The sequence below is a fragment of the Barbus barbus genome (genome assembly GCF_936440315.1).
Source record: "Barbus barbus genome assembly, chromosome: 4".
Lineage (NCBI taxonomy): Eukaryota > Metazoa > Chordata > Actinopteri > Cypriniformes > Cyprinidae > Barbus > Barbus barbus.
Genome location: NC_136732.1, coordinates 14,025,777 through 14,048,137, shown reverse-complemented (window position 1 = coordinate 14,048,137; position 22,361 = coordinate 14,025,777). Strand labels below are relative to the sequence as shown.

At 39.0% G+C, this 22,361-nt stretch overlaps 1 protein-coding gene across 2 annotated transcripts in view; it reads left to right on the top strand.

The window, feature by feature from the left end:
* The window catches only part of LOC306868730 (uncharacterized protein), a 28,555-nt gene extending 6,773 nt beyond the window's left edge, over window positions 1-21,782 (top strand). For both annotated transcript variants that reach the window (XM_079415034.1, XM_079415035.1), the window contains 17 exons: window positions 4,131-4,343; window positions 4,993-5,109; window positions 6,029-6,148; window positions 6,266-6,399; window positions 8,562-8,618; window positions 12,321-12,448; window positions 12,537-12,645; window positions 12,849-12,923; window positions 13,113-13,256; window positions 14,745-14,814; window positions 16,068-16,137; window positions 16,320-16,537; window positions 16,669-16,925; window positions 19,536-19,652; window positions 20,012-20,159; window positions 20,654-20,686; window positions 20,783-21,782. In XM_079415034.1, the coding sequence (XP_079271160.1) occupies window positions 4,131-4,343; window positions 4,993-5,109; window positions 6,029-6,148; window positions 6,266-6,399; window positions 8,562-8,618; window positions 12,321-12,448; window positions 12,537-12,645; window positions 12,849-12,923; window positions 13,113-13,256; window positions 14,745-14,814; window positions 16,068-16,137; window positions 16,320-16,537; window positions 16,669-16,925; window positions 19,536-19,652; window positions 20,012-20,159; window positions 20,654-20,686; window positions 20,783-21,057 (2,285 nt within the window). In that variant the 3' untranslated portion in view covers window positions 21,058-21,782. The remainder of the gene's footprint in view (window positions 1-4,130; window positions 4,344-4,992; window positions 5,110-6,028; window positions 6,149-6,265; window positions 6,400-8,561; window positions 8,619-12,320; window positions 12,449-12,536; window positions 12,646-12,848; window positions 12,924-13,112; window positions 13,257-14,744; window positions 14,815-16,067; window positions 16,138-16,319; window positions 16,538-16,668; window positions 16,926-19,535; window positions 19,653-20,011; window positions 20,160-20,653; window positions 20,687-20,782) is intronic.
* Window positions 21,783-22,361: the final 579 nt, after the last annotated feature.

Here is a 22,361-nt window from a genome sequence, read left to right as displayed (position 1 = left end):
GTCCTTTCAGAACATTAGGTCTCACACCAGGAATGTACTTCAGGGTGATTTATTGTGCAAAGATGTGTGTGGTTCTGTAAATATAAAACAGTATACAAATATAAATAAATGAATAAATATACATTAACAGATCTTTATAGCAGTACTTGAATACTCATAAGTAACAGCATTGTAAATGATACATTAGTGAACTTAACATGAAGTAAACAATATAAATATAATATAGATACAGATATGAATCGAAGTTCTATAAAATGATCGCACTACTGCACTGGGTGTCTAGCTAACTCGTCAGGTGAACAAGCCCGAACATGTTCCCTGAGATGCACTGAGTCTACACATTATAACCTAATATGCAATATAACTGTTACGGGGCTGACGAGACGTGCGGATCCATATGCAAAGCTTTATTAGAAAACATGGTCGGTAAACAGGCAGGGTCAGACAGTGGCAAACAGGTATGGCAAGGGCAAGACAGAGCAATCCGTGGAGCAAGAGTGGGTCAACGATCAGCGAACAGTATCCGAAGGGGCAAGGCAGAGAGATAATCCAGAGTCGGCAGCAATAATCCAAACGGGGAGCAAACACAGTCCAAACGGCAAGGCAAAGGGGTAAATCCAGAAAACACGGGCAGGGTCAGACACGGCAGGAAAACAAGGCAAGACTAAGACTATAAGAATGGCTCTGAAAGGTGCTATCGCTAGGTGAGTGATAAATGCAACAATACTCGGCCCTGATGCTGAGGAAGTCCATGGTTTAAATAGTGTGTGTGATTGTGAAATGAGCATCAGGTGCATGTGATGAGTGAATGGTGACAGCTGTGATCTGTGCAATGCATAGTGGGAAATGGAGTCCAGTGTGCTGTGTAGTGTGAGAGTCAATGTGGTGAACGGGTGACCTCTGGTGGTGGTAAAACAGGAGAGCATGGACCAGATTCGTGACATAGCCCCCCCCCAAGGAGCGGCTTCCAGACGCTCCTATATAGTCCAGGAGGGTGGTGGAGCGGAGGCGGAACAGGGGGAGGGAATGGAGGGCCAGGTCCTTGAGGAAGTGGGAAGACCGGGGACAGAGGCAGAACCGGAAACCAGGGCGGAGCCAGAGGCCAGTTCAGGACCGACAGAGCAGAGGCCCACCAGGGCGGAGCAGACGGCACGGGAGCCCACCAGGGCGGAGCAGACGGGACCAGAGCCCACCAGGGCGGAGCAGAAGACCACCAGACTCGAGCAGAAGACCACCACGGTGGGGCAGATAACCACCAGACCAGAGGACCACCACGGCGGAGCAGATGACCACCAGACCCGAGCAGAAGACCACCACGGTGGGGCAGACGACCACCAGACCCGGGCAGAAGACCCCCATGGCGGAGCAGACGACCACCAGACCCGAGCAGAAGACCACCACAGCGAGGCAGACAGGGCAGGAACCCATGACAGAGACTGGGAACTGGGGAGAACAAGGACAGACAACACAGAGAGAGCAGAGACAGACAACACTGGGAGAGTCTTCGTTGCAGGGCAGGACGGGACCAGAGCCCACCTGGGCGGAGCAGGAGACCCCCAGAGCCAGACAACTGACCACCACGGCGGAGTAGACAGAGCCGGAGCCCACCAGTGTGGCGTAGACAGGGCAGAGTATCTCCACGGCAGAGCGGACTGGTCAGGAAGCCATGACAGGATCAGGGATCTGGGGAGAACAGAGACAGACACCACAGAGAGAGTCCCCATGGTCACAGGAGCCGTGACCGAGCAGGTCGAGAGTTCATGGACGGTCTCTATGGCTGTGGCAGGACAGGGCGAGAGCTCACAGACGGCCTCTTTAGCCGTGACAGGACAGGGCGAGAGCTCACAGACGGCCTCTTTAGCCGTGACAGGACAGGGCGAGAGCTCACAGACGGCCTCTTTAGCCGTGACAGGACAGGGCGAGAGCTCACAGACGGCCTCTTTGGCCGTGACAGGACAGACAGTGAGTTCAGGGGCGGCCTTCATGACCGTGACAGGGCAGACAGTGAGTTCAGAAACGGTCTCCATGGCCGTGACAGGGCAGACAGTGAGTTCAGGAACGGTCTCCATGGCCGTGACAGGGCAGACAGTGAGTTCAGGAACGGCCTCCATGGCCATGACAGGGCAGACAGTGAGTTCAGGAACGGCCTCCATGGCCGTGACGGGGCAGACAGTGAGTTCAAGGACGGCCTCCGTGGCCGTGACGGGGCAGACCGTAAGTTCAGGAACGGCCTCCATGGCCGTGACGGGGCAGACAGTGACGTCAGGAACGGCCTCCGTGGCCGTGACAAGGCAGACCGTGAGTTCAGGAACAGCCTCCGTGGCTGTGACAGGGCAGACAGCGAGTTCAGGGACGGGTGCCACCACTTCGGGAGGTTCTGCAGCGGAAGCCGCCACCTCTGGAGGCACTGGAGCAGAGTCGTGGACAGGAGAGGCCTCAGGAGCACAGTGTGCAGCCCACACACTCAAAATGGCAACCGCCATAACGGGAAGTACTGAGGTCAGGGGAACAGTCTCTGTAACAGACAGGGTTGAGGCCCTGGGAATGCCAGCTACTCGCACTGACATCAGTGGTGGGTCCATCACACTGGATATCAGACAGGGAACTTGAAGGACTGACCTTAAATCCTTGGGTGTGACAGACTCTGGCTGGAGCACTGTGACGTGGTGTGACTCTGGCTCGACAGTGGAGACGTGGTGTGACTCTGGCTCGACAGCGACGACGTGAGCAGACTCTGGCTCGACAGCGACGACGTGAGCAGACTCTGGCTCGACAGCGACGACGTGAGCAGACTCTGGCTCGACAGCGACGACGTGAGCAGACTCTGGCTCGACAGCGACGACGTGAGCAGACTCTGGCTTGGCAGGCATGACGTGAAGGGGTGCTGTTGCTGCCGCCATTTTGTGAGTGAGTGCGGTGCCGCGTTCCTCCGCGACACCCACAGTGAACGGAGAGCCCACACACAGCAAAGCATAGTCCATAAATTTACTGAGAGATGAACGGGGACCCTCGCGGATTAACTGAGACTTGAGCGGCTGATTAATGCCCTCACAAAAAAAATCTATAAGTGCATAGTCCGGCAGATCAGAAAAATAGGCGAGGTCTAAGTACTCCTGAATATAATCCTCGAGCGGTCGCGAGCCCTGCTCGAGGGTTAATAACAGTCGTGCAGAATCCATACCTGGCCAATGTCCTCTTGAAAAGCCGCTGGATCCTTGTGTGGCCGAGTATTCTGTTACGGGGCTGACGAGACGTGCGGATCCATATGCAAAGCTTTATTAGAAAACATGGTCGGTAAACAGGCAGGGTCAGACAGTGGCAAACAGGTATGGCAAGGGCAAGACAGAGCAATCCGTGGAGCAAGCGTGGGTCAACGATCAGCGAACAGTATCCGAAGGGGCAAGGCAGAGAGATAATCCAGAGTCGGCAGCAATAATCCAAACGGGGAGCAAACACAGTCCAAACGGCAAGGCAAAGGGGTAAATCCAGAAAACACGGGCAGGGTCAGACACGGCAGGAAAACAAGGCAAGACTAAGACTATAAGAATGGCTCTGAAAGGTGCTATCGCTAGGTGAGTGATAAATGCAACAATACTCGGCCCTGATGCTGAGGAAGTCCATGGTTTAAATAGTGTGTGTGATTGTGAAATGAGCATCAGGTGCATGTGATGAGTGAATGGTGACAGCTGTGATCTGTGCAATGCATAGTGGGAAATGGAGTCCAGTGTGCTGTGTAGTGTGAGAGTCAATGTGGTGAACGGGTGACCTCTGGTGGTGGTAAAACAGGAGAGCATGGACCAGATTCGTGACAATAACATCCACCCTCAACTGTCTCGATTTTCATCCCTGGGAAAGTTTTGGAACAGTCCAAATCGTGAACACAGGCGGGAGTGTTCGGAAGAGTTCACTTTCGATGGGTGGCCTTTCTTACATCAACTAAAACAATATAAAATATGTATATATATATATAAAACAAAACTCAGAAGCAGTATGCTGGACAGTCAGTAGTTTTAGTTATTATCAGCTTTATGTTTTGTTATCTAGAGGCTCACGCTGCTATGATAGATTACTGTGCAATGATAAAGCAAGAATGCGTTCATATGTACAGTACCTTTTTATTTTTTTCTTAGTCCCAGGCACTTTCAATCTCTTTGAGAAACCTCCGGATGTTGAGACACTGACCGAGGAGGAAAAGGGTGAAGGAAAGGCAGAGAAAGGGAAGGAGAAGAGCTACAAAAGAAAGAGAAGTAAAGATGACAGAAGTAGTAAGGACAGTGAAGATCCTGGTGCTTCCTCTACTTCCACACCCAAGCGGAGGAAACCAGCCAAAAAATCTTCATTCTGTGAGTCCCTGAACTACAGCAGATCCAAGTTCACTTCAGGGTTATAGTATTTAACAATAGAGCTAAAACCATAAAACAAATATTTTTTTGTTACTTGCAATAATGTAAACCTCAACTAAAACAATATAAAAAAACAAACAAACTCAGACGTAGTCTGCTGGACAATCAGTAGTTTTGATTATTATCAGCTTTATGTTTTGTTATCTAGAGGCTCACACTGCTATCAATGTTCCCTCTAAACTGCGTTGCCTCTAAGCACTTGCACCACGCAAAAATCAGTTGGGAAAGCCATTTAACTTAATTCTAGTCAAAGCAAATACATTAAAACTGTTCTTAATAATAAATAATACATTAAAACTGTTCTTATGAATATTCATAAGACAATATAACATATTTTTTATAATGCATTATGCATTCATTATAATGCTTTAACAATACCCTTATAATGAATTATAAATATGGGCTTCATAGAAAGTGTTACCGAATGTTTTTGCTCAGGTGGCCGAAATGTCTGCCCAATAGAGAAAAGTTTTGCTCAGCAAGAAAAAAATTAGAGGGAACATTGGCTGCTATGATAGATTAATATATGCAATGATAAAGCAAGAATGCGTTCATATATATTAACCGTATCTTTTTATTCTTTTCTTAGGCCCAGGCACTTTCAAACTCTATGAGAAACCTCTGGATGTTGAGACACTGACCGAGGAGGAAAAGAGTGAAGGAAAGGCAGAGAAAGGGAAGGAGAAGAGCTACACAAGAAAGAGAAGTAAATATGATAGAAGTAGTGAGGATAGTGATGATCCTGATCTTTTCTCTGCTTTCACACCCAGTCAGAACAAACCAGATAGCCCCCCCCCCCCCCCCCCCCCCCCATTCTGTGAGTCACTGAACTACAGCAGATCCAAGTTCTCTTCAGGGTCAAATAACACTAAAACTAAACCAGAAGAAAAAAAAATACTTGCAATAAGTAAACTGAAATAATACATTTACATTTAGCAGACGCTTTTATTCAAAGCGACTTACAATTGGGGAATACAAAAAGCGATTAATCTTGAAGAGGCAATCAGACAGAGGAAGTGCTTGTAACACCAAGTCTCAGTCATTGTTCAAATAAGTACAAGCTAGCAAGGGAAGGAGAGAAAGATAGAGCGAAAGACTAAGGTTTTTTAATAAAAAAAAATTTTAAGATATTTTTTATTTTTATTTTATTTAAGTTGCAGAGTAAATATTTCTTATTTTATTTAGTTTTATTTATGATAAAATAATTGAAACTGAAACAATTAAAGGTGATGATACAAAAGGCAACTTTTTGAGCAATGTTGCTGGATAATGTTGCTGTCAGCGGGCAAGCAGGTGAGACACAGGGCCCATGACCAATCTAAAGTCTGCCCAGCAACATTGCTTAAAAAAGTTGCCCAGATTATCATCTTTTTAAAGGAAAGTTTGCCCAAAAATGTACTCACCCTCAGGCAGTTCAAGATGAAACTGAAAAAACACAAAATTACTAAAATTTTACATAAATTTAAATTAAGAAAATATAAAACTTAAAATTATTTCTAAATAATACTAAAAACTATAATAGTATCACTACTACTAACACTTGCACTCTGTTTCCTGGTGCCTGATGTCCTATTCCTGTATTTTTACTCTCTGCTGATCTGTGTCGTCTTCTCTCTCTTTCTCAGCGTCTCCTGTGAAGAAAGGAGACAAGCAGGAGATTTGGAAGTGGCCTATTCATAAAACTCAGCTGCCAGTAACCTGTGGGATTAAAGAAGGCACCCTCTATCGGGACAAATTGCCCGAAGGTTCATCATAATTGAGTTTTTGTTATCATTTCTCTTAATTTTATTACAGCATTATTTATTATACTATTTATGTGCAAATTGTTTGGTCTGAATGCATCCTGTCATTGTCTCCTGTAGGGGAGAAGTGTATTTTGTTCCAGGGACACTGGTTCACCCCAACTGGTTTTGAGAAGTTTGCGGGGAAGGAAAGGTGCAAAAACTGGAAAACCAGCATCCGCTGCAGAAACACACCGCTTAAGAAACTCATAGAAGTAAGTAATGCAAGCACTTACAGATTGTTGGGATTCTTGGGATATTTGTTAAAAACAAGGATTTGGAAATGGTCCTTGGTTTTGCTTTAAACTTATAGTACACAACACAAATACTTTTTATTTAGATATTTAATGAACTTTTACTGTTTTGCTAAATATTTAGTCAATACATTATCTGTACTGTTTTCCCACTCGATGTAAAATTTTAGTCGTAATTTAAAAGGTTTGAAGGTTAAATTTCAAAGGTTAAATTACAATTAGCTAGAAATATATACATGCGTACATACATACATAAACGCACACACACAGTGCCTTGCAAAAGTATTCATACCCCTTCATTTTTTTTTCTTGTTTTGTAATGTTGCAGCCTTATGTTATACTGCTTTAAATTACTTTTTTCCCCACATCAGTCTACACTCCATGGTACGGCAAAGCAAAAAAACAGGTTTTTAACATCTTTGCAAATTTATTAAAAATAGAAAACTTTAATGATTCCATTGCATAAGTATTCAAACCCTTATCTGGGACAGTTGAAATTTAGCTCAGGAACATTCATATTGCTTGTTATGGAAGCTTGTTTCCGCCATTGAATATAAAAAAATTATTTGCAATTCTGACTTTTTTTTCCCAGAATTGCCTGATACAAACGCAATTCAGAATTTTTTTCTCAGAATTGTGATATATAAACTCTTAATTGTGAGAAATTAAGTCAGAATTATGAGATATAAACTGGCAATTCTGACTTTCTTCTCAGAATCATGTGATATAAACTCGCAGTTGCGAGTTATAAATTCAGAATTGCGAGATATACACACGTCTCAATCAGAGTAGAAGAAAAGCTCAATGTACCAAAATATTGAGATAGCCGTAATGAAAACCCAGTCCAGAGCATTCAGAACCTCAGACTGGGCAGAAGATTCACCTTCTAACAGGATAATGACCCTAAGAACTCATTCACACAGCAGGATTGTGAATCGCCGACAGCTCCAGATATTTAGCATGCCAAATATTTCATGGGCATCGGTGACGCATCTGTGATTCCCTCAGATCGCGTCTTTGATAATTCACACTATGCGATTGTCACTTGCGTGAACGAGCACCGATTTGCCTCCGATTTCGGGCATTTGTCTGCAATTTATCAAAACCTGTCGGCGAGTGAAAAATCGGGCTAAAATCGTGCAGTGTGAACTTGGCATAAAGGTGCTTCAGCTACATTTGAGTTAAGGGTTTGTATACTTATGCAATGTACTTATATTTTTATTTTTCATGAATGTACGAAATTGACAATTCTGTTTTTGCTTTTTCATTATGGTGTATGGAGTGTATATTGATGTTTAACATAAGGCAGCAACATAACAAAACATGAAAAAAAAATGAAGGGGTATAAATACTTTCGCAAGGCACTATATATGTATTTATTGGCTAATATTTAACATCGCTAATGTGCTTGTGTGTGTGTGTGTGTGTGAACATAAAAGTTTTGAATCAATTTTGCATGCACAAATTAACTTTTTTAGTTGCATTTTTTTATTTGATTTCTTATTAGGTACACCCATCACTGTTTTGAAACAAAACTATAGCAGGAATGTGCTTCTAATACATAGCAACTTGATTTTTTGCATTTTGAATTTGCTTGATTCTTGAATTTTAGGCCTACCTTGTTTGAATAAATCCATCAAGTTTGTTTGACAGCCACGATTTAAATGTTGATATTTAAAAAAAAACAAAATAGAGTAGAAGTATAATTATGTAATTGTAAAGTTAGTATTATAAGTTTAGTATTATAAAAAATTAATTGAGTATAATTTAAATGTCTGTATACAAATTAGTTCATTTTATCCCACAAATAGTATAATGTAAATGACTCTCATGTATATTTTACAGCATTAGTTGAGAGATTTTTCTTTTCCTTGAGAAAATTTGCCATGTACTGGCAAATTTGGCTGATATATAGCCAAAATAATCAATATCAAATCGAAATTGGAATCGAATCAAATTGTAAGCTTGTGAATAGAAATCTAATCGAAATGTGAAATTTGTGTTAGTACCCAGCCCTAGTATCGACCCTTTAAGTTCATAACATAAGGTAAATATGTAGTTATAATAAATACAGCAGACCCCTGATATACATGTGCGATCACTTAATTTCTCATTTTTTTCAGGAGGGGCATCTTCAGTGTCCACAGAAGAAGAGAAGAAAGAAAACCTGTGTTCAAAATGTACGTTGTCCCTCTATGTGCAACCTCAGGTTTTTCTTTTCCTGTTTTTCATTTGACATTCATTAAGTGACTTTGTTCCTTCCTGCAGAACATGAATGAGAGAACATGAACATGACATGATTTACCGTCTATAGATCAAATTGAATGCAGCAGCTTTAACCCTTTCAGATTTTCCTCATTCACAGAGAAACCTTAAAAACTCAGATCAGGGCCGGCGCCAAGGGGGGGCATTCACGGGCCAAGTTACTGTGCCCCCCACTTTCCATCCTCTCCCCTTCTTGCTGAACGTGATCGATTTCAAAAGCAAAAGTGAAACCGATAAAACAGCGCACATAAGAAAGTGATTGCACACTTTAGCGAGCGTCAGAAACTGCACACAATCACAGAGTGCACGCCCCCCCCCCCCCCCCCCCCCACACACACACACAACGTGATTTGTGCCCCCCTCTAGAAATTCTAATGCCCCCCTGATGGAGTTGCCCTGGCACCGGCTCTGACTCTACTTGACACTTAAATGAACAAATTCAAATCAAAAACTAATATTTCTGATTATGTAATCCGTATGATACTAAAGAGAGGTACAGTCTTTCCCGTATCGGAGCTCATTATATGCAGTCACCTGCGCGCAAACACCCTCACCTACAAAAAAATAAAATAAAAACTGATAAAAAAAATCAAGATTCATCTATTTTTCATCATTTTTGTAAGAAGACCTGCTATGAGGAATTTACCTCATAAGAACAGCGCGATCTGACATGGCTTTATTCAGCAGAGAAGATCATTTCTGTCATTTATTCTTTCCTACATTAGTTAACGTGTTATTTTGACATAAACCTGTCTGGATTTTACTAGTTGGGCTTTTCCTGAACATCTTGCCAAACTGAAATGTATTGTTTAACTCTTAAGCTTTATTGTTATTCAGATATTTTGCAGAATATTTCCATTTGTTAACCAAAGAAGGTTACAGTTTTTTCATAAAAATGTTTATTACAGTTGTTTTAAAGCTAAAAGGCTCAACTATTCTATGTTTGACTCGAATTGAAAGAATAAAAAGTTTAATTTCTATTAAGGTTTATAGGGATTTTAAGATGTAGCCTATTTAGCGATTTGAATAAAGTTACATTTTGAGTAACTAAGTTACTTTTCAGATAGAGTAATTAGTAAAGTAATTTAAATACAATATTGATGATGTAATTAGTAACTGTAATTAATTACTTTTTGAAAGTAACTTACCCAACACTGCTCTTAATGCATGGCTTTTCCTTCTGGAGCATCAGTGAGCATTTCAACCATCTGTAATGCCTCGTTTCCACTAAGCGGTACGGTACGGTACAGTTCAGTACAGCACGATTCGGTACGGGTAACTCTGATCAGGCTTGCGTTTCCACTACCAACAGTACCCTTTACTTGATAAGCATGGTGTATGCCGGAAAGTAGAGATCGACAATAAAGCGCGACAATAAGCACAACTCTGCCTCTTTTATGTCAGTGTTTATGAACAATAATAGCCATTATAAAAGTATAAGTACAAAGTATAAGTGACTTATATAAGAGGAAATAAAGACAAACGCAAACAATTCACAGTCAAACGTTTGCTACAGTCAGCGCTGCAAGTTACTACGGTAAAGTTCAAAATAAATATAAAGTTAAATATAAACTTGCTCAGTCAAAACGATATGACCAGGAACAAATAATTGATTCATGAGACCACGAATGCCTGTTAAATATACACAAAACGAATTGATTCTCGTTTAATCACCACAGAGACATCAGAGCCAGTGGCAAATGTTTGAAGGACTAGCCGAGCGTAAGGCTGCTGGAGGATACATGAGCACTGAGCACCCGCCGATCGCTGAAGCTTCGAAATCGGCATAGCAAATTTTCAAATAGGTGCTATATCTTTATAAATAAACCGCAGATTTGAGTTTTAAACATCTACATTCTCGCCTGAAAAACTCTTAAAACTACATTTCATGACAGAATAACAGTAATATTTTGAAAATGACGCGGGTTTTTGGGCAATGATGTTTCACAAGTCCACAAGAACACATATTGAGAGACGGTTATTGTCTGTGTGAAAATATAAAAGTATAAAATACACTGTTATATATTTTTGTGTGTGTTTGTGCATGTAATAAGCAGAACACAGCAGAGCGGAACGAGTGAAGGAAGGAGTAGCTTTATCCCCTTGTATCAAGCAAAAGTGAGATTCTGGTAAACCAATCAACATCTGCAGTGAGTTTAGCTCCACCCTTTTGGCACCCTTTGCTGTGCTAGGTACCCCAACGAAAGGGTACCAAAAAAGTGGTACGGTACGGTTCGCTATTTTGGTACCATTCACAGCGTCTGACAATGGAAACGGACATAATTGCGTACCGTACCGTACTGAACCGTACCGTACCGTACTGGAAACCAGCCATAATAGTTAGATATGAGTCCCTCAGTCGTCCTCAGTGTGAAAATATGGATCTCAAAATCATACAGTCATTGTTGGAAAGGGTTCAAATACACAAAATGCTGCAAAACCAAAGAATTTGTGGGACCTGAAAGGAGTTTTCTGAAGAACAACAGACAGTTTAACTGTTCAGGACAAACAAGGGACTCATGAACAACTATCACTAAACAAAAAAACACAGCTGTGGATCGTTCAGGTAACAACACAATATTAAAGGGTAACTAAACCCTAAAACAACTTTCTTGAGTTGATGATCCGTACGACTTGTGTCTTTATTAGTACTGCTGTGCATTGATTCGAGTAAATGTTTTGACATTTGGTTATAAAGTGTTTTAATTCTACAATATATTGTGTAAAAACGTCTGAGTGCTGGCCTCTTCAGGTTGAACGGTGGCTACTGCAGTTGAATTTTCCTATTGGACGTTGCATACCCTTGTGACATATGATGCACTTACTAACCACGCCCCTGCATGAGCTCACCACGTCCTCTCTGTCTCTGCTTGGCTCAGCCCACTTTTCCAGCATTTTTCAAATTGTGCCAGTGGGTGGACTTAGGCTCTGACCAGGGGTTTAGTTACCCTTTAAGAATCAAGGGGATGTAAACGTTTGAACCTTTCATTTTTATAAATTCAACTACTATTTTCTCTTGTGCACTAGGCTATATGTAAATATCTTTTATGTGAAATATGTTATTCAGGTCAGTATTAAATAAACAATAACATGCATTTGTATGATCTCTCTCATTTTGGTAAAATAATTAACATTTTGCAGATTCTGAAAGGGGGATGTAAACTTTTGACCTAAACTGTACATTAATGTGTACATGATAAATACAATGATTTTCATACAATAAAGTCTTGAAAATAACTGAAAAAAACCATTTTATATTTATACAACATTTTTATTTTAAAAATATTTTATTGTTTATTTTTTATATTGTCTGTGTTTATTGTTTATTTTTTTTTTAAATTTACATTTACTAATGCTTCACTGGTTCTAAACCTTTATTGATGAGTTTCTTTCTTCTGTTCCCTGGTTCTTAAAATAATGTTCTGTTCTGGTTATGAAAATAATGTCAATGGAAAATAAAAATATATATTTTTTTCCTTTTGCAGTAAAATATGACTTAGACATGTTGTGGTTAGATTTCCATATATCAAAACAAGATTGTAAGATAGAAGAGCAAAATGCATTTGAACTTATTTCTGTGATGATGATAAAATGTTGTGTTGTCGTCCTCTGACTAGATGGCCCAGAACAATGATGACAAGTGTTACGTGTGTCGCTCTGAGGGAGATCTCTTGTGTTGTGATGAGTGTCCACGAGCTTTTCATTCACGCTGTCACCTACCAGCTGTACATGGAGACTCACCTGGGTGAGAGAGACAAACATATAGAAAACCATTAAATCAGCAAGTATGTATGTTGGACATTCATCCTGTATATGTGTGTGTTTGCTTGTAGGGAATGGATTTGTTCCTTGTGCGTGTTAAGAAACAGTCGGCAATGGTTTGACTCCAGTAACATGTCTGAACAAGAAGCTTTCAATTCCCCAGTGTCTCAATACATATTGGTACACACACACACACACACACACACACACACAAATTCAGCATATTAATATAGAAGATAACCATAGACATTTAAGGTGCTCACAATTTGCAACTGCATTCAATGCCTTAAAGTGCTGCCTACATAGGCTGCTCAGCAGGTTTAGAAACAGAACAGTTATTTATGGGCTTAATTGTGGATATGTGTGTTGTTTGTCATCTTTAGCACTGCCACTGCCTCCTGTTATATGTGTACAGAGAGGACATCCAGAAGGTGTTTGTTGAGGATCCACGACAAACGGTGAGATTGCCTCCTTTTTTCTCCTTGCTGTCTTTTACATATGACCCAACTTCCGAATTTTACTCTTTTCATGCCTTACTTTAATTTAAAAGTTTATAAAGTTTATAGTTTATAAATAGAATAGAAGTGATGAAATATATGACTTCAAATTTATAATGCATTAAAAACCATAAATAAAATGACTTCCAGTTGTCCAGATACTCTGAGTTCATAACGCATCCGATGTGGCTGGACAGAATAAAGCAGAAGTTGGAAACTGGCTTGTATCAGATGGTTGGAGAGTTCGTCTCAGACCTTCAGCTCATTTTCAGCAACTGCAGCACATTCAATAGGGTAAGATTCACTAAAACATGTTACATAATACAACCCCATTTCCAGAAAAGTTGGGACATTTTGTAAAATGCAATAATATCAAGAATCTGTGATTTGTTAATTCTCTTGAACTTTTATTTAATTGACAAAAGTACAAAGAAAATATTTCCAAACTTTTCACTGACCAACGTAAATGTATTTTGTAAATATGAACAAATTTAGATTTTGATGGCTGCAACACACTCCACAAAAGTTGGAACAGAGGCAAAATAAAAGGGAAAAGGTTATAGAATATCCTTGTTAAACTGTTTTGAAACAGTTCACATTAAGCAGGTGAACTGGTAATAGGTCAATGTATCATGTTTGGGTATAAAAGGAGCATCTCAGTCTTTGCCAGGAAAGCTGGATCATGGCTCATCACTTTGTGCCAAATTTAATGAGAGAAGTGTCAAACAAATCAAAAATCACATTTTGCAATGCAAAATCGCAAAGAATTTATGTCTTTCACCAACTACCATATATAATGGTGCTGGGTTCTCTGAGCCAGAGCTCATCTCAGATAGTCAAAAAGACAGTGAAAATATGTGCTGTACTCAGATGAGTCCACATTTCAGTGTTGAGTGCTCAGTCCCAAAGACCAAAGGGACCATCCAGACTTTCATTAGCGACAGATGCAAAAACAAATTTCTGTCATGGTATGGGGGTGCAGTAGAGCAAAGGTCATGGGTGACTGGCTTATGTGCGAAGGTACTATTGACATGGAGGCATATACTGGGATTGTACAGAGACATATACTGCCATCAAGATGATGTCTTTCATGGGAAGTCCATGGTTATTAGATCAAGACAATGCCAGCTCTTATTCTGCATGTGCTACAACAGCATGGTTTCGTAGACACTTAGTGAATGTGCTAGACCTAGTCCAGATCTGTCTCTTATTGAAAATGTATGACCAGTCATGAAAAGGAGAATCAGACAACGACAATCACAGACTGCTGATCATCTGAAATCTTGTATCAAGCGAGATTAGACAAAAATTTTGCTCCCAAACCTTTAACAATTAGTATCCTCAATTCCTAAACAATGAAACATTGTAATTAAAAGGAAAGTTGATGTGACACAGTGTTAAACGTGCCTCTGTCCCAACTTTTTTGGAGTGTGTTGCAGCCATCAAACTCAAAATTTGTCTATATTTACAAAAAAATAAGTAGGTCAGTGAAAGCATTGTAAATATTTTTCTGTACTCTAGTTAATTAAATAAAAGTTAAAAAGATTGAACAGATAACATATTCTTGATTTTATGGCATTTCCCAAAATGTCCCAACTTTTCTGCAATTGGGGTTGTAAATAAATCACCAAATAACAGATCAATAGCTTGTTGAAATGAAGTTGTTATGCAATCTTATATGTGAACACATGTCTTGGACATTATTAATTGTTATTGTTGAGATGATTACCTTCACAAGTTACAAGATTGAATTTTTTTTTTTTCGTACTTTGCTCTTTAAAGGACAATGAGCTTGGCCGAGTGGGTGCCAGGCTGAACCAAATGTTTGAGGAAGAGTTCCGGAAAATCTACAGTATCCAATGACAGCTCTCTTTTACAAGTCTTTCAGAGATACAATTGAGATCTGAGTATCTTTAAATATTAATTATATCTCATTACTATGTATATAAGATGTATACAATTTTGAAATTTGAAGTCCTGCATAGGACAATGGATTGATGCAATACATGACAAATGTTCGTTTTTGCGGCACAAATCAGCACAAACGAATGGCATAGTTTTGGTGATTATTTCTTTTTATGGGGTGCAAACTTCACGGAGGTTAGATGATCTTATCCCCAGTGAACGGTATTTAAACTGCCTCCTTACAACCTGCTCAACATTGAATTCATAATGAGCTCACGTTACGTATTACTCGCACTGAGGATCACAGTAAGGATCTTGTGATATCACTGCATGATCTCAGGTGTTGACTGGGTATTAGTATTCTCCCACCATGATTCTGAAAAAACAGACAACTAAAAATAACATGTAATTTACTAGAGTTTCAAGAAAAAAAAATGCTGCAGTCTGTAAAATAATATATATTATTCAACGAATTGATAAAAAAGTTAAACAAATGATTCATAGCTCATAAATCTTGACTTGATGGCATAAATCATGACTGACAAGATTGTGTGGATGATTGAATCTGTTCATGATCTGGCTACTTATTTAAATATCCAACAAAATACAACAGTAAACATACGACAGGACAATATATGGTTTAGCGGTGTTCTTCAAGCCATCTCTGGTATTTTCATAATAATTAAGTATATTTATAATCCAATGCTAATCGACATAGCCTTTATTACCGTATAGCAGTGGTTCTCAATTCCAGTCCTGAGGGGACCCCCAGGACTGGAATTGAAAACTACACTGCCATGTAGAATATATTATCTGCCTCGTTCTGTGACAAAAACCACACATCAGCTCACAAAATGAAGTTATTTCAAACACTCGACTGATGTTGTGGAGTAAAATCGTGTTATTATATGTCCTCTTTTGTTGGACAACGCATCTATTTTAAGTTGTTTTGGGGCGTGCCGTGTGGTTAGATACAATGCTTTTACAAGATTAAAAAAATATGTGATCTTAGAAAGTTGACATCACAATCATGTCATGGAGAAAGCTTTAGCTGTCCTAGATGCTAAACGTCTGTTTTTTGTATTGTATTATATTGTATTGTATTTACTCTTAATATGTGCTTTAGTGTGTGATCATTTTAGACCCTGTTTGAAAACTTTAGGTGCCAGTGTTTTTTTTTTCCTTTACCTTAATCCTCAGAAATTGCAGAAGTGTTCACACCTAAAATACTTAAAGGAAATGACAAGGACAAAAACAAAAATGTATACAGGTATTGAACCTTTTTTTGGTGTGTTAAACTTAAGTCATCTTCTTTCCTTTTTTCTGGGAAGTTGCTGTTGCTGATTTAGTCGGGTTTATTTTACTAAAACCCTGATCCACACCCTGTACTGTCACATAATAAAAGATGCAGATCATTATAATTTAATAACATGAAAATGATCTGTCCTCTAGGTTTGTGTGTCCATATGCTGGTCAATTTCGTTGCCGTCTGACCAGCCTCGTGTTTGTGATGGAGGGTAAAGGAGAGGTGCTTTATAACACTGTCTCATGGGATCCTCGTCTGTTAGATGGTTTGAGCAATACACAGTCTGCAGGACCCTTGTACGACATTAAATGTTTTAATGGTTCAATCTCAAGACTTTACTTTCCACACTGTGAAATATTCTCAGGTATGCATCATTTCTACATGTTAATGTAATGGGTGCGTATAATTCTCATAATAATCAGCTTTGTTGGAAAACCATCTGCATATGTTAAATAATAAAATATAATTATCTACAATTTTTTATGTGTTTTACAGAGGCAGACATGGATTGTTTAGCTGTAGCACATATCACTCATGATAATGTAGCAATAATGAATCCACTTAAAGTGACTGAAACACATGTGATGATTGACATCAAAGATCTCTCCATCTTTGGGCTCATAAAAAGGATGATACTTCGGTCTTCCCCTGTCCTTGCCCAAGTACTTGTCTTTCTGCGACCAATAACTGTGAGACAGGAAGAAAACATACTGGATGTCCATTTGCTCCCATGGAATGTTCCACTGTCAGAGGTATCAGTACTTTTTGTTTTAATGATAATATGATACTAAAAATTGGTCTTGACATGTGGGTGAGTTTGTATTAACATGCACTCTTATCCATATCATAAAAGCACAATATTCATAATTTACCTGGGGTAACACCGTACATTCCTAAACCCAGAGTTCCCATTAGGGCTTTTCACACCACGGGAACTTTTCATAGTACCCAAACTAGTTGTGGAACTACCCACTTTTTGGCGTGTTCGCACCGCAGGAACTATGAACTGTTTTAGTTCTAGGAACTCTGTTTGGAGGAACTAAATTAGCTCCTACTCCAGAGTAGGGTCTAAAACAGTTCTAGGAAGTATTAGTGATGTAAGTGTACGCTGATTGCCCAGCCATTTTAAAAAGACATGTAAACATATTTACTCCACAAACATGGAAAACAGCGATAATGGCATTTACCTGTTGTCTGCAGTGTTGTGTTCTTTTCTCAGCTTCAATGATATGTAACACTGCAAATTGTCACCGAAATTTAGTCTCTTAGCCCAACTTTTTCCTCTTGCAATCGCGTAAATTGTGCGTTTACATTCCATCTCCGTTATCACGAAACCCACGACACCCCACTAAAACAGCTCTGATCACTGTGTCCTCCATTCACTGGTTGTTGATGTTTGTTAATGCCATGCAAAAAGACATCGCTGTCGGCCGCTTCAGAGTTCCTGCTGCCGGTGCGAACGCAACCAGGAAAACGGCCCGAGGGAGAAATTGGTCCTCTACCCTGCTGGCTAGTTCCAGAACTTAGTTCCTAGAACTGCGCAGTGCGAAAGCCCCTATTCTTATTTGCATATTGTAGAGTTAATGTCATTGATTGAATGAACACAGCACACAACCTGTTTACATCAAGGCTGTAGCATTGCATACTATTTCCCAAATTGACTTTTCGGGCTGTAAACGTAAAAATTCTACGTTCTTCACTCCAAATAATGTTTTTCCGTCAAACGCTGAAACAGCTGTTTATATGTGGTGTTTCTGTGACTGTCCAAAGCATATGAGGCACGTGATTAGTTGATAAGCGTCTAATTGTAACATTCTAACAAAGGGCCATTTCACATTGTATAATTTTGACACCACAATGCGAAAGCGGCACTAACCCTTCTCTGGAGCAGGGTTCCATAATCCTGTTTAAAAAGTGGTTCTAACCCTGCTTCTAAATTACAAGTGTGAAATTCCTCAAGGGTTAAACGCAGGGTTTAAAACTATGATAACCCTGGGTTAAGTGCAGTGTGAAAAGCCCTAAAGTGTAGACGTAATTAAGAGATTCACTGTGGGTGTAGTCAACTTTGATTGTGAGAATGCAGAACCAATGAGCTTGCGATGAAAAGACTCACAGCTTCAGTGATTATACAAGGAATATAATCAAATTACAAAATTCTTAAAGGCTTTAGTTTTCATGTTGCCGCATACACACTACAAATTGTCAGGAGTGACAGCAGAATTGAAATGCAGGAGTCCACTAAATTATTCATATACTCATACTCATTCCATGTGTGAATCACTGACAGATGTAATAATCATTGAATATGACACCGAAATCAGAATATATGGCTTAAATGCTTTGTTCGCACAAAAATTAAAATTCTATCATTCATTACTCGCACTCATGTCGTTCCAATCCCATAAGACCTTCATTCATCTTCGGAACGAAAATAAAAAGATATTTTTGTTGAAATCCGAGAGCTTCTAACCCTGCATAGACAGCAACGCAACTACCACGTTCAAGGCCCAGAAAGGTAGTAAGGACATCATTAAAATAGTCCATGTGACATCAGTGGTTCAACAGTAATTTTTTAAAGCTACGAGAATACTTTTTGTGCGCAAAGAAAACAAGAATAATGACTTTATTCAACAATTTCTTGTCTTACGTGTTTACTTTAAATTTCACTAAGCTGATTACACACTAAAAGCTCCCACAGCTCATGTTTTCATGCCATTTTAAGTCTTGTTTTGACATAAAAACGTGGTTATCTAAGTATGTGAATTGTTTACTTACCTTTTGAAATTAGTCTTCCCATTAATGCCATTATATTGCTCATTCAGACTGATCCACGAATACACACAAACACAAGAGGCGGGATTTCTCACATGAACCAATCGCAGTCGATCATAACCTGTCATATCCAATCATACTCTCACGTGACTTCCCTCATTCATTCTCAATGACCCCCAGCAAACTCACAGCACACTTTGGCCGTCCGTTAAAACTCAATGGGCTCACGAGATGTGAGAGAGACATGGACTCCCGCTGTAACTTTACCTGTTGGAGTTATTGTTGGACAATGTTTCTTTAGAAAAACAAGGGATTTATACACTTTGTAATTTTGTAATATTGGCATTGTTTTTTTCTGTCCTACATTGTTTTTTTCTCATCCAATTTTTTTTAAGGAGGCACTGCCTCCCTTGACTCCTCGGAAAAAAATGCCCTTGCCTTAAAGTGAAATGCCTTAATTGTGTTAAAAATAAAGGCTGTTTAGTTAATATTTGAGGAGATATTGTCTCATTATGTTGGAAGGGACCATTTTTGTTACCTAGGCTCTGGTTGGCCTACACAGCCTCTTCCTAACCCCAACTTCTTCTTAGGTCAAGGACCAACACGCGGAGAATATAAATATTAAAACCAGTTCAAAGTGTTGTCTCACCCCGGGAACACAATACCGTCTGTGTTGTCAACCAGAGGGATCTACAGTGCAGCCAGTGGTAACATCATATTTCATTTAAACATTATTCATTATATTTAGTTTCAGAAATTTCTACAAAATTTTATATTATAATTAAAGTGTTAGTTCACCCAAAAAAATATTTCTGCTTTCATGGTACAGTAAAAAAAAATTAAAAAAAATTAAATAGTTTAAAAAGATAATGCGGCACTGAATCAATATCAGGGCCAGTAAATAATTACATTCATTTCTGGGTGAACTTTCACTTTAATGTTACTAACAATGTCACTGAAATAGATTTAGTTGTTTTTTCTTCCACTTGTTTTAGCACAAACATTAACACGGATTTATCAGGTCTTTTAGTTTTTTCTGCCCAAGAATTTCTTTCACTTTTTTCAGACCGAGGAATTTGAGTTTAATTTTGGTCCAAACTATCATCCCACATTTGAAGTGTTTGTGAATGTCAGAAATAAGGAGGTCAAGCTAAGTCTTATGGATAACACTGACGGAATGGAAGTGTGGATTCCACGAAGAATCCTTCTCACAGGTAATGAATGACAGAAATAATTGTTGCTAGAAATGCTAGAATTTATCAACTTCATATGGATAAGAAGTTGATTGTAATTGTAACGCCAGTTATGAAATAAAAAGCATATAAATAATGGAAGCTTTAGAATAGGTTCAATTTAGGGTTAGGGGTTGCCAGATTTAACCCATATCATATGATTATATGTAAGCTTTGCTTCAGACACGCTATTCCTTACCATTAAATTAATTACTGCCATATAAAGGTGAAAAATATATTCAGTAATATTACTAAGTTAGTTAAAGTTAACATTTTATTCTTGAGTTGTGTACTTTTATTTGGCATACAGTTGATTAGTGTTTTTCCCCAAGTGTTTCTAGATGGTTCTAACATTTTGGCTTAAACTAAATAGAATATTGTGATCTATGATGTCTTTTTCATTCTAAGTACTTTGATAAGGTTTTGATTTAATGAGGTTTTTATGACTGATTTTTCTTTTTTGTTTGTAACATCAGGCCAAAAACTCCCAGTTCACAGGCAGCTCATGGGTACGAACTTAATTGCAGTAGTCGCTCATTCTTTCTGTTACACAGAAAAATTTTAAATTTTGAAAAAAATTGAATCTTTTTGTTTGTTTTAATCAGGATCTGAATTTGTGAACAAAAACAGATATCACCTCATTCAGAGAGTTTCATCAGTGATGCCGATTGCTGATGGTCTGAGGGCCAAAGGCATGATTTCACCTGAAATGTACGATCAAGTTCATGCTAAAAAAGGATGCCAAAACAAAATGAGAGACTTGTTGAAAGCTCTTGACTCTGGAGGAGCTTCTGTAGAAGCAGAATTCTACAGATTGCTGAAGGAGAACGAACCTCATCTAGTAGATGAACTGGATTCTGGACCCAATAGACCACAGTAATGTTGAGACTACTTTAGAGAGGAACTTCAGTCAGTTTGAGACATAAACGGCAGCTACAGCTCCTTTACATGTACAGTGCCCTCCATAAGTATTGGAACAGTAAAGAAAAATTGCTCTGTTGGCTGTGGAGTCCAGACATTTACAAATATGATTAAAAGATGAATATGAGACAAAACTACAGAATGTCACATTTTATTATTAGCCTTTTCAACACATACATGTTTTACCAAATAAAAAGAACAGCACTTTTAGAGTTCATCCCACTCATTGATGTGAGCATAAGTATTAGGATAGTTGAACATAAGGCAGATATAAAAGATTAAAAGCTATTATTTAGTGGCAGATCCCTTGCGCACAATCACAGCAGTGAGTCTGTGACCCATGACATCACCAGACTCTTGGTGACCATCTGTACAATGTCAACATGTGTATGTATGCTGATTTTGCCTATTGAATGTAACTGTGAAATGCAGCATCTAAAATATTTCTTCATTTGTCATGCTTTAATGTTTGTTTTCAAAATTCTCAAACTGTATCCAGATTTACATAGGTTTAATTTGAATCCCTATATTTGGTACTCACTGTATATGTTAATGTACAGTATGTGTTTATCGTTAACTCTAATTGGATTTGTTTAATACGAGGTATGATGCTGTTAATGTATGGCATATCAGTCACTATGAATGTTTTCATTTTGTAATACTGTGGAAAAATAACACACAATTAAAAAAAAAAAGAGTTGAATTACAGAGTTTTTTGTTTTTTTTAAAAATGGGAGCATGAGAAAATGGATCTCGACACACTATAACACATGCTGCACGTTCATTCCCTCATCTTTCCGTCTCTGATGTGTGAATTTGATTTGTCAAATTCATTGTCCTCTCATCAAATAAGTCATTAAGACATTGATAGTTAATGAAAACCAATTTTGGAAATGTGCGGCTGCAAAGAGAGCGGCTCCTATAACCAATTCACTGTAAAATTTCTGCTTTCTACAAAAAAAATTATAAACTTGCTGATTCGTTGAACCAAAGTGTGTTGATCATTGCATATTGGAATGTTCAAAACATTTTAATATAGACCAAGGGTCGTCTAAATTTCAGTAATAAACCTAAATCAAGCCGGATAGAAACTCAACAGCACAAGCATCTGCACAAATTGAGCAGAAAGGATTTTCTTTATTTTGCATAAAATAGATTTTTCAGGACTTGAATGATTAGTCAAGTCACCTTTATTTATAGCGCTTTTAACAATACAGATTGTGTCAAAGCACTTAACAGTATCAAATTGGAGGATAGAGTGTC